The 12,795-nt window shown below is 47.5% G+C and overlaps 1 protein-coding gene across 1 annotated transcript in view; it reads right to left on the bottom strand.

The window, feature by feature from the left end:
* The window catches only part of LOC119955840, a 42,111-nt gene that overhangs the window by 8,436 nt on the left and 20,880 nt on the right, over positions 1 to 12,795 (bottom strand). Inside the window, exon 2 of the mRNA XM_038782442.1 lies at positions 1,610 to 1,767. Within this exon, the coding sequence (XP_038638370.1) occupies positions 1,610 to 1,767 (158 nt within the window). The remainder of the gene's footprint in view (positions 1 to 1,609; positions 1,768 to 12,795) is intronic.

The following is a 12,795-nucleotide window of genomic DNA, read 5'->3' as shown; positions in this document are numbered from 1 at the left end:
GGTGCAACAATCACAAATTGAGGTAAGAACTTTGAATCAAACACGCAAACCACATATGAATTGTTTGACGAGCCTTCCAATCAGGTTTGGCAATGGGCACCCTCTGCTCCAATAGTGAGGGCACTCCATTAGCTGTGAAGCCTCTAAGGAATGCCCTGAGGTGAGAAAAAAAAATGTTAGGCGGGATTCAACGGAAAACAAATGTATGTCCGGTTTTGCACACATTTAACAGGGTGTTTTTTGGCACAGCTACAGCACCGAGAAATACCCCGCTTTTCAACAACACTTTTCCTTTTATCTGGCCTGAGAGTTGCCCTCCGCCGAGGCCGCACTTGAGTCATTTCCTATCGGTGATCCCGGCAGCAAAGGCTCCTTGCAGATCGGGCGTCATTTTGTCTGGCTGCGCCAATCTTTTCCCCTCACTGCCCCCCCCCCCCCCCCCGCCCTCCCTCACCACAACGTCAGGGAGGCAACCGAGAACACCTCACTCCTCCTCCATCTGGTAAGGCACCCTAGGCCCGATCCCTGGCAATGCCAACCCGGGCACCCTAGCACTGCCAGCCTGTGCCAAGGTGGCACTGCCTCTGTGCTGGTGCCAGGACGCCAGAGGGAGTGCCAGGGTGCCACCTTTCCCAGGGGTCTCTAATGGCTTGGTAGATCCCCCAGGTTATGACTGGTCCACGCTTGTGAAAACCAGTATTAAACTGCACCTTGGCGGGGTTTCCCAGGCTCCGGGAGAATCCTGCAAATGCATATTTAAATTAGTCTCATGGCTCATTTAAGTACACATATTTGGATCACGCTCAGTGAGGGCGAGATACAGATTGCGCCGTCTCGCGCAATTTCGTTGAATCACACGAGGCATTTCGAGCATCGCAAATCACATGGTGCCCCGTCCTGACACCAAGTCGGACGTGACGGGGTTGCTAGATCGCACCCCTTATGTGAACGTGAGCCTTTTATTTTTCTGTTTCGAAATCTGTTGTCACACATATGTCACCAGTTTTAAAGTAGAAACATAGATTTGCAGGAATCCTTGAAAAAAATTAAAGCCTTTCAAGCATTGACCCTGCCAAGGAAACACTGACATTTATGTCGCTCCTCGCCTGGTCAATCTCAGTAATAATGACTATTGTTACTTAGGTGCAGAAAGCTCTCCATTTGCACACAAGCAGTGACCAGTTACCCATTCTCTCTGTCCCACCCTCTGGCAGCCATCTTGAGAATCTATGCTCATTGAATCCCAATTACATAGTCGCCCCCGATTTAATTTTCTTGTCTACAGGGAGAAGGCTGTTGGCTGAATAGTGGATAGAGTCAAAGTACTCTTACACCCCTGAAAGAAATATAGTTTAGGCTAGTTCCACCTGCCAAATTTCACCTGGTGTTTTACCTGATACAGCGCACGCCCAAAGCAGGTGATCAAAGGTGATCAATGGATGCCTGCTTGGTGGGCCGCTTGCCAGTTCCAAACAGCCTGTTCCATCATCAATGTACCACGCCCCCCCTCCAGATAATCTACATGTGTGCATTCTACCAGCTGACTGCTCAAGGGTTTAAATTCCCCAAGAGAGTCCTGTTGCTTTTAGGAAAACATCTCAGCACTTACAGCGTCCTTCTGCCTCCTTGTTCTCGCTTTTCTTCTGCCTTACGGAATAGACACACATTGTGGTGAAAATCATTGCAAGGGAAATTGTGACGCCAACTACAATGGGAATATCGTGCTTTTCCAGAGCAAAATATGAAGGGGACTCTTTTGCTTTCCCCCTGCCAAAAGGAAGAGAATCAATTTAGCGACATGACCAAGTTTATTCAGGATCATTATTAAAAGTTAACCCATATTAGAAGCCGCAACAATCAAACAAGGGCAGGTACATCACGCAGAGCTATGACATTCAAATTAAAGCAGTCCGCCATAGGGCCGGTCCAGTGGTTGCACTCACATCTCTGAATCAAAAGGTTTTGAAGCCACTCCGAAACCTGAGCACTAAGTCTAGGCTGGAACTCCAGTGCAGCACTGAGGGAGTGCTACCACGTCAGGGCTGTCGTCTTTCAACCTGAGAATGTGTAACTGAGGTCCTGTCTGGCTGTCTCAGGTAGGCATAAAGGTTTCCAAGGCAGCATTCATAGAGCAGGAGAGCTCTCCTGGCATCCTGACCAACATTTATCACTCACCCAAAATCGGTGAAATTGGCCAGCTGGGCGTGGCCATGATCACACTGCAGTTTATGGGATTTGCGATGAAGAAATTGGCCACCATGTTTCCTACATTACAACAGTGATTGCATTTCCTGAGCCGGCAATCACTGAGGCACACTGAAGATGTGAAATGCATTTTGCAAACGTAAATCTTTCGGCAAAATGCTGTGAAATTTAATCTGCAATGAATGCTCCAAAATATCCAGTTTATTGACCGCTTGCTTTCACACGCCAAGATATATCGTTCAAAAATATTAATTTAGAATTGCAGGTTTTCATTTGCCGGAAAATGGAGATTATTTCGATAAATTTGGAAATGGAACTTGAAAGTCCTTGGGATCCAGAAAACTAAGTGTAACTGAATAGGACCCTCAGGGGAGTGTAACTAGAGTAAAGAGACCAGTGGATTTAGTGGGTGTTCCTCTCTCACTAAAGATCAGCAATATACTTTCATTTCAGACTGATGGATTATTTATCCATCGAATAGATTCATAGAATCCCTACAGTTCAGAAGGAGGCCATTCGGCCAATCAAGTTTGCACCGACCCTCTGAAAGTGCACAATACCTAGGCCCACTCCTGCACCCTATCCCTATCCCCGTGGCACCACCTAACCTGGACATCTCTGGACACTAAGGGGCAACTTATAGCATGACCAAGACACCTAGCCTGTACATCTTTGGACTGTGGGAGAACACCGGGGCAGCCGGAGGAAACCCACACAGACACGGGTGAATGTGTAAACTCCACACAGACAGTTACCTGAGGCTAGAATTGAACCTGGGCCCCTGGTGTTGTGAGGCAGCAGTGCTAACCACTGTGCTGCCATGCTGCCCGCATCCTTATGTGCATTCCTGCTGGAGAAGGCTGATTGGGCAATTGCACATTACAGTTCCTATTTGTAATTAAAAAAGGATGTGGTTGATCCAATTTAAGTCATTCTTTCCAATGTGTAGAATATCAATAACGTCTTTTTGCAAACCTTAATTGATATTTCCAGACTGTACGTTTAGATGTAACTTGTCTATGCTGACCAGGTTTCATTTTCCTAACTCTAGGAAGAATTGTCATGACCTGGACTCAGGACTGTAGTCAGCAATCTTTCCGAAATCTAACTCTCTCTTCCAGAGTTATTTACGAAGATTATCGGAAAAGGGCAAAACAATGTTGGAGGTAGCCCTCCCAGTGGTTGGGAAGTTGTACAAATAAGTGATCAAAAGAATTCATCACTTGTACCTGCATATTCACACTGGTGTTTGATTGCTCCTAGTGCGAAAATGTTTGCAACAGAACCATAGGTAAGGCCCAGTAAACTGCAGGTTGGTTCCGGGGCTAAAAGGGATAAAACATCAACATCTGTTGCAATCCTATTTTTATTAAGCAAGGTGATCATGTGATCATGGAATATTAATGAAGGTCACGAGGAAGGAGCCTGAGGAAGGAGCAGTGCTCCGAAAGCTAGTGTTTGAAACAATCATGTTGGACTTTAACCTGGTGTTGTAAGACTTCCTATTAATGAAGGGATAGGGTTGGATGGGGGGAGCTCGAGAAGCTGAAAGATCTTTTTGGCCATTGTGATGACAGAAAGCCCTGACCTGGGTTCGCTACCCAACACCACCCTGCCCCCTCCGCTCTCCCCCCCCCCCCCATCCACCTCCGCCCACCACCCACCATCATCAAATTCTCTCTACCAAATTCCTGCCACTTCCCACTATGGCTTGAGGCTCAGATGGAACTTTTCCCCCTTAGTGTCACATCAGAAAGAGACAATGCAGGCAGAGTTTGGAGAGAACAGTCGGTACCCCTGCCGCCATCTTGGGAAGGTCAAGGGACCCTAGAAACAGGCCTTTCAACCCAATTGAACCATCTCATTCTGTTTATTTTCCACAAGAGCCTCCTCGCGCCCTAATTGGTGGGGGTCCAAACCTAGGGTTCTGAAATATAGGTTAGTCACAAATACATGCAATAAGCAATTTGAGGTTTTTCTTCACTTGATTTGTGACAATGTAGTTCTGATTACAACAATAAGTAGTTGAGGCGAATGGCATAGATGCATTCGAGGAAGCTAGTAAAGCCCATGAGGAAAAATTGAATACAGAGAGGAAAAACAGCCTGCAGAATGATGTAACACAGTATTTTTCAAACCATTTTTCCCGGTATACAACACAAGCCAACCTTTGTGACAAACGCCACTTTCACTTATCTTTAATGCAACAGGTGAGCCTGATTCATCCTCATGATCTCACTCCAATCAGGTTCACAGAAGAAGAGAAAAATGTCCATTTCAGATGCAGAGTTCAGCCGGTTCCTTCGTGCTGTCTTTATCATTGTGAGAACAGAAAATTCAACCTCGGACATGTAGGTCGTCGTGAAGGACTATAGCAACAAAATGCTCATTTTACTCAGCACTGGATACTGCTCAGAGATACTACTCCAGAATACTGACAGCCTCTTGGACTTATGACATTTGTTTAATGTGCTGTCACAGGTCAGGCATAGAAGTTCAGTCTCCTCATTTGGAGTCAGCTGTAAGTTGATAATTGACTCTGGGGTCTCAAACTCACCTCTTTTTCAAAATCTGAAATTTCAGCGCAGCCGGATGTGACTGAATATGGCTTGCCAGTCTACTGACAGTTCCCTTACTAACACTGTTTTCTTTGCTGTGTTGCAACAGTGTGGGGAATATGTAGTAGTCTTGGCTTTGTACTCGCACTCGCCAAACTTTCACTGACTTCTGGAAAGCATCTATTTTTTCACAGTGCTAAAAGCAATAATCATCCTTCCCTTGCAATTTGAGGTTCAGTGCATTTAGAATTGAAAAAAATAGTCTGCAAATTATGACATAGTTAGCATCCAAATTTCATCACCAAACAAATCAACCAGAGGGGACGATTTCTCAAGGAGAAAGTGCGGAATTCATGCCTCAGTTTGTAACTCTGGAAAGCACCCAACCCCATGACAGCCAACGTGCCTCTGTGTGGAACAACAAATATGTGTGCTCCATATCGGAACACAATGCCTCAAAAAGCCTGGTATTGAGGACTGCATTTAATAAAATTTACAGCTTTCATAATTCCTTTCAACGCCACTTCAAGATCAGATGGAATTCCTTTAGATGCCAATACCTCATGGTGAATAAAGCAATGTCTGAACCAGCTGCCTTCCTAATCCTTATTATAACTCCGCTGATTTTCCCAGTTATGTTGGCTGCCCCATTGCTTACCATTCCTCTGCAATGAACCCAGTCGAACACGCACTTTCCAACCATGTAACAATTCAATGCTTTAGAAATGTGCACCAGTTGTGCTGGTTGGTAATGTAAGGCAGCACAGCAAATCCTCGACAAATTCATTGTGCCAAATTTATCGAACGTAAACTAGCAAGGTTTACACAATCTGAAACATCTGTACTTTCATCCAGTTGTATTGAGAGCTGCTATGCTGACTTTAAATGAGAAATAAGCTGGGCCTCTAAATTCTCGGCAAGATCACAAATTCATAGAACATAGAACATAGAACAGTACAGCACAGAACAGGCCCTTCGGCCCTCAATGTTGTGCCGAGCCATGATCACCCTACTCAAACCCACGTATCCACCCTATAGCCGTAACCCAACAACCCCCCCCTTACCCTTACTTTTATTAGGACACTACGGGCAATTTAGCATGGCCAATCCACCTAACCCGCACATCTTTGGACTGTGGGAGGAAACCGGAGCACCCGGAGGAAACCCACGCACACAGGGGGAGGACGTGCAGACTCCACACAGACAGTGACCCAGCCGGGAATCGAACCTGGGACCCTGGAGCTGTGAAGCATTTATGCTACCCACCATGCTACCCTGCTGCCCCGTTCAGCGTTATCACAACCTGGGATGCATTTCAGTTTCTGAGCTGACCGTTTATCTAGGACTGTACGAGCTATGTGTAATGCTGCAGGAAGAATTACTGTCTCTGCTACAGTGTGGGACATTTTCTCTTTAGCTGCACGGAAGCTACCACGTAAGAGGCTAATTGTGCTTTGTCATTCAATGCTACATTTCTGCTAAGAACTTCAGCTGATGACTTACGTTCTTGCTGCATCCTTTGAAAAAAATCAAGAGGGTTGTCCTCAAACTCGCCATGCCTTCTAATGCCTTTGAAGCATTGAGGGTTTTAACTCTCATTCGCCAGTACTTCCCTGCATATAACAAGCATGGGCTTGGCATCCTGATTAGCATTGGCACAATTAACAAAGCGATACCTCAAGAAATCATCTTTATACAACTTTGTTCCCGACTTAAGTATTTTATTTGTGGGGAATGCAGGCTGTTCACCAGAGACCTTGGAGCTCTGTACGGAGCTAACACTAGCACTGCTTTGTCCTGCCGTGGACTGTCCTGACCTGCTCTCTCCAGCAGATTCAGATGTGAGATACTGGCCAGTAGGTACACTGCCAGTTTGCAACTCTGGCTATCTCTTCCCTGTAACAAAATGATGCATCTTCACAGTCCGCTTGCCTTGCTTGCCAGCAGCTAGAAAATGGAAGAAGCTCTCCTCTGTGATCTTGTGCCAAAAGCACAGGTCGCTTAAAGTCCAGTATTTGTGCAGGCCGCATAATCTGCTGGAAGACTGCATCATTCTCAGGTAAAGGCCGGTAGCGGTCGGCCATCATTCTCAATTTCAAAGCTGGTAGGGCTGTTGGGCGCTTCTCGTGTAATCAGGACCACCGCTGGAATGGCGCGACCAATCGCTTCACTACCCACCCACGGGTCGAGTCCTGTGTTTTGAACAACCCTGATGTAAAGTACAGGCAGCATCAGACCAGGCTCCAGCAGCCACTATCACTTATCCTGAGAAATGCAAATCCCATCATAAAGTTATCTTAATTTATCCATTTTCTTTATTCTAATTTATCCGGGCGACCGGAACAGTAGCGGTCTAGGCCAGAAATAGGCAGCCTTTTGCGGGCGGCGGGATTCTCCAATCCCACCGGCAGCATACCTCCACCCAGTGGGTTTCCTGGCAGCGTGGGGTGGGGTCAATGGGAATTTCCCTTGACAGCAGAGGGACAGAGAATGCTGCTGCCGTGAGTGGCCCGCCGCCTCCCGCACGTGGCTGGGAGGCCGGGGAATCCCGCCCTGGTTGTTGTCAGGGTATGTTCAATGGGTTAAGGTTTGGAATCCTGACTGGCCAGCTGTGGCACAGCTGCATTATTAAACTCCAGCATTTTCTGCAGATACTGTAAACAATGTGAAATCATAACTTTTCTTTAAGCCACAAAGCACTTTATGTAAACAAAAAACGTGTTAATCCTCCAACTCTTTTTCACAGTATAGTTTACATCAATGGGTTATTAAGCCGTGAACCCCACCCCCTTCCAAAAAAGACAGTCAAGGACCTAGAAACTCAGTAGCATTGATTTTTGGATCCCTTACCCGCAGAGTGCTAACAGACCACACACAAAGGAATCATCCAAGGAACCCAGGATATACTCACTAACTGAACATCTACGGCCCCTGCAGTGGAGAATCCCAAAAAACCCGAAAGGACTTGGAAGAAGCTTTCATAAAAGCAAATGACAGCGGATGCCGGGGTCCGAAACAAAACCAAAAAATGCTGGAAAATCTCAGCGGGTTTGACGGAGAGTCACCCGGACTGGAAACATTAGCTCTCTTCTCTCTTCGCAGATGCTGTCAGAGCCGCTGAAATTTTCCAGCATTTTCTATTCTTGGTTGAGGAAGACAATTTCCTTCATCTCAGACCGAAATTGGTGACCACTTATTCTGAGGCTGTGACCCCAAGTTGCAGACTTCCTATATATATCAAGGAGTTCACATCTCATTGATCCAAAACTGTGGTCAAATCAATCTCCATATAGAACAATCCACTCATCTCAGAATTCAGGCTACTTAGCCTTTGCCCCCCCCCCCCCCCCCCCCCCAACCTCCCCTCCCTCCCACACCCCTCACCCTCAGCCGCTATGGTAAATATATCCTTCCTTCTTAAGAAGACCACAGCAATCCAGGTGTGGTCTCACCAAGGTTCAAGGTTCAATGATGTAGAGAACTTATTAAAATGGATTAGCATACAACATACAATTTCCTTACCTAATTCCTTGCTGTACCTGCATGTTAACCTTCTGTGATTCATGTACAAGGCCGCTGAGGACCCTCTGAATAGCATTTCCCAATCTTTCACCGTTTACAACATATTTCTACTTTTCGACAAGGTGAACAGCTTCATCTTTCTTCACATTTTATTCCTTTTGCCAAGTTCTTGCTTCCTCACTTAACCTGTCTGTATCTCTTTGCAGGTCCTTTACGGCTTACTTTCCCATACAACTTCAACAAACCTGGAAAAATTGGGCGGGATTTTCTGCACAACCTTCTGCGTGTTAGCCTTGGTAGAGGTGCCCCGCCTTTGGCCTGTGGCGGGATTGTCCGGTCCTACTGTTGTCAACGGAGTTTCATGTCGAATGCACCCCGCCACCTGAAAATCCACAGTGGGATGCGCCATCCCAATCCCACCACAGGCCAAAGGCCTTCCAGTGAAAGGCTGGAAGAATCCGGCAATTCTACTCAGTCTAAGACCTCAATGTCGATTTATAGATCTTTGTGGATGCCTTCCAACACAAAAATGACTTGTTTGTTCCTCTATATGTTCTGACCATTAACCAGTCCTCAATCCATGCCCTCTAATCCCATAAACCCTAACATTTTGCAATAATAGCACATGTTTTGAAGCCTTAAATCATGCCTACTCCTGTTTAAACACTGAGTTCTGAAGATCTTCTCGGGTCAGTAGATGCACGAGGTGTGTCAACGACTCCAATAACGTAGAGTACCAGGATGACCATTGAGAGAACAACAATAATGGCACAAGGTGCATCCACGGTGTGTAACCGTGAATGTTGCTTCAGCTCATGTTTCAATTGCTGTTCGAATGACAAATCTCAGAAATGGGAGCACTGCAAAGTGATGGACCATTAAAATTTTTTCGGTTCCTTTTTTCTAACCTTCTTCTTCTCCGAGTCATTTCCCCTCTCGTTTGTTGGACAGCGTCATGAGAGAGTCCCGACTCTCCAAACATTCAACAGTGCCTGTCCTTGAGATCTCGGTAATGTTTCAGTCACAAAAAATAAACAGCGAGGCTTATTTAACAAGTATTTTTAGTTACTGTAATTATCACATGCCTCCTCCATGTCTAACTCCAGGCTTCAAAACTGGTGGAGCCTAACATCAAATAATGCTTTAGCATCTTAAATAATGAAGAAGCAAATAATCAAATGGTAATATGATACAATGACAGTGAAAACTTTGTTAAGCACAAAATAGAAACAGCATAACTTAGTTTACCATTCATAAATAACTTAAATAATAATATTTATTTTCCTTGAATGGCCTACTACTGTGGGAGCCTTGTTAATCTAAACAATTTCTTGGAAATTCTGACTGACTATTTTTCTTCTTCCAATGCTGATGTTTTCAAAACCAAAGACCCTAATTGAGATAGAATCCATCTTTCATCCCTCAGAAAATAATCATCACCATTAGCAGGATTTTCAATATCCTGCTGATCATTTTTAAAAAAAAAGGGACTGTCACAGTCCGATACAAACAAAACCAATCGTGTAACACTGTTTGAAGTTTGAATTAACCAGGGTCACGTTCTTGTGCTCACATAGAGGGTAGAATCTAGCTTGGATACAGGGAAGGTATTTAATTCAGTGGGTGACACTCTCTCCCGCTGACCCTCTAGCCTCCGCCAGAATTAAGTTCTGGACGGAACTAGGCCCATGGCTGACCTTCCTGCCCACCTCCAATTCATGTCTACTTAAGGGCCTCACCCCACCGCTGCTGTTATTAACTTGCAGGTGGGCCTGTTCACATGAAACATGCATGTCACCTATAACTGTGAGTCAGCTTGTCATCTTTGGGGATGGTGGCCAGTGAACAAAGGAATTCGGCACCTGATCGAGGGACTGGACATTGGGAATGGGGAGGGCTACAGCCGTTGCAGCCAATCCCCTGCAACCCTCAGTGCACTCCTTAGAAGCGTTGCCCCACTGCAGCGGTTGCAAGGGATCAACAGACCTCACCCCAAACAAAGGACACGTGCGCAGGCATCGCTGAAACACTCCCTGGCACACAGCCCCTCTCAGCGTAAAAGCCTCACCAGCGGCATTATCAGCTAGCCCACTCCTGAGGATCACGAGGTATCTCCAAGCCCTGCTTGCCCACCACACCCCTGGTCCCATCTAACCCATCCCCGGCCAGGAAATGCGACCTACTCTCTGTCGAACACAGGCTCCACATCACACTGCAGCTAAGGTCACAGCAAACTCACACGTCCCTCGCTCATCCCCATCTGTAGGGCCGGCCCGCAAGCCCGTCTCTTACCATGGAGACAATTGGCTGCACAGTATGAACACACAACCAGATGCCAAGTTCTGGTGGGAAAGCCCAAGGCTCACCCAGTGAGGAGACCCACAATGGACCTCACTGGGAGACACAAGACAGGGGCCACAGAGCCTCTCACGCGATTGTGGCAGCCACTGTTACCACAGTCAGCAGGGATGGGTAGGATAGAGACTCCCCACATCACAGGCTGTGTGTTGGCCACCGGTGGGGACAAGGAGGAACTGTGGGCTACTTCAACGCAAAGGGAATGTTGGGGGGGGGGGGGGGGGGGGGGGGGTGTTGAAACACATGAGGCGGGATTCCCCGGTCTCCAACGCTGAAATTGCATTCGGCAAAGAGCCGGAGAATCCTCGTTTGCGACGAAATCGGGGCGGCGCTGCTTTCGCGATCCACTACCCCATCCAAAACGACATACTCTCGGTCTACTCTGAACGCCGTATGGATGGCCTCAGGACGTTACCTGAGGCCCTCCCCCCGATATGCTCCGCCGCCGACCGGCCATGTACCTGACGGCGTGGATCTCTCAGGCTGTTTCCTTCGGGAGCTGGACGTGGCGGCTACGGACTCAGTCCAGCACCACCACAGTTGCGGGAGAGCCAAACTGCGGGCAGGGGGGACCTTTTTATAGGGGCTGAGGTCACTGGTGAGGGGTGGTCTGGAGATGGCGAGCCTGGCCAAAGGGGGGGGCGCTATTTGGCAGGCCGGATCCGCTACAGGCCACCGCCATGCACATATGGGGCCACAGAACCGGCAATTCTCCCGTTGTATCGGCAGCTGGAGCCGGGTGCTCTACGCTGGGTGCCTGCTGGCCCTCAACCAACCGGAGGATCGGTGACCGTTTTGCGCTGATTTTCTGGTCGTAAAAACACCACCGTTCCCACGCGTCGTCAGGACATAGTCTCCAAATCGGAGAATCTAGCCCATGGTGAGGGTGGCGCAGCAGGACAACCCAGTGTGACGCTGTAACCTTGTGGCATTGAATGGTGAAGGGAATCCTCACCTTGCTGACTTTCCCGATCTCTCCCTCCTCCTCCTGCAGAGACATGGGGCGGGATTCTCCGCCGGTGGGGTTCTCCGTTTTGCCGGCACCCGGGGGGTTCCCGACGGCGTGGGGCTGCCCCACTTTGGGAAACCCCACTGATCGGCCGGCATAACGGAGAATCCCGCCGGCGGGTCGGGGCAGAAATGTGGCTTGGTGGAGAATCCAGCCCCTGGATTTTGGACTACAGCCAGCTATGCTTGTCATCTAGCTGGCTGCTGGTGCCGTTATGGTAGCACGGCGCAGTGAAGGCCAGAGCCAGCCAGAGAAGACCCTGCATGACAGGAGCCTCCAGAAAAGCACGGTGATGTGTTGGGTGCTCTGGATCATGAAACACATACAGGCCACCAACACTTAAAATAGTACAACACTATTTTATTAAACTATAAACTGTTGAACATACTCTTACTGTGGGTTAACACAATGTTAGATTAACTAAAGACCTGTGCCTATCCTAACCAGTCTAATCACTCAGCACATGGTGAGGATCTGTGCTGTAAGCTGTAAGCTCTGTACTTCTGAGAGGCTGCATCCCGAATGAGCGGGAAAACTGATGCCCTCTGTCTTTATAGTGAGTGTGCTCTAACTGCTGATTGGCTGCTGTGTTATGCATGTTGATTGGTCCTACTGTATGTCCATCAATGTGTGTGTCTGCACCATGATATACTGGTGTATATTATGACACACGGGCCAGCTGATGAGTGCTGACCATCCATCAGGCCGAGGAGAAGGAATGAAGGAAGTGCCACATCAGGCCACATGTATACCGTCGCATCAAATGTGGACTTGGCAAATGCCACAGGAGGAAGTGTTCACCAGGGTAAAAAGGCAACTGCTGTCGACTAAAATACTGGCATGCTTTGAAATCAAGACCACTCATCCCCACCTGCGATGCCTTGCCTTATGGAATTAGAGCAGTATTATCCCACTGGTAGGATGATGGCACTGAACAACCGATAGAGACTGTATCCAGGACCCTGGCTTCTGTGGAAAGATGATACGGCCCGATCAAGAAAGAGGGATTGGCTCTGGTATATTCAGTAAAGAAATTCCGTCAATATGTCTGCGGTTGCCATTTCACCATTATCACGGACCATAAACTCGACTGGGCCTCTTCAAGGAGGGCAAGTCAATTCTCTCAATAGCCTTGGCTTGGAT

This window comes from Scyliorhinus canicula, chromosome 21 (assembly GCF_902713615.1).
Source record: "Scyliorhinus canicula chromosome 21, sScyCan1.1, whole genome shotgun sequence".
NCBI classification, from domain to species: Eukaryota; Metazoa; Chordata; class Chondrichthyes; order Carcharhiniformes; family Scyliorhinidae; genus Scyliorhinus; species Scyliorhinus canicula.
The sequence above is the reverse complement of the archived record's forward strand: the minus strand, read 5'-3'. Positions and strand labels throughout refer to the sequence as shown.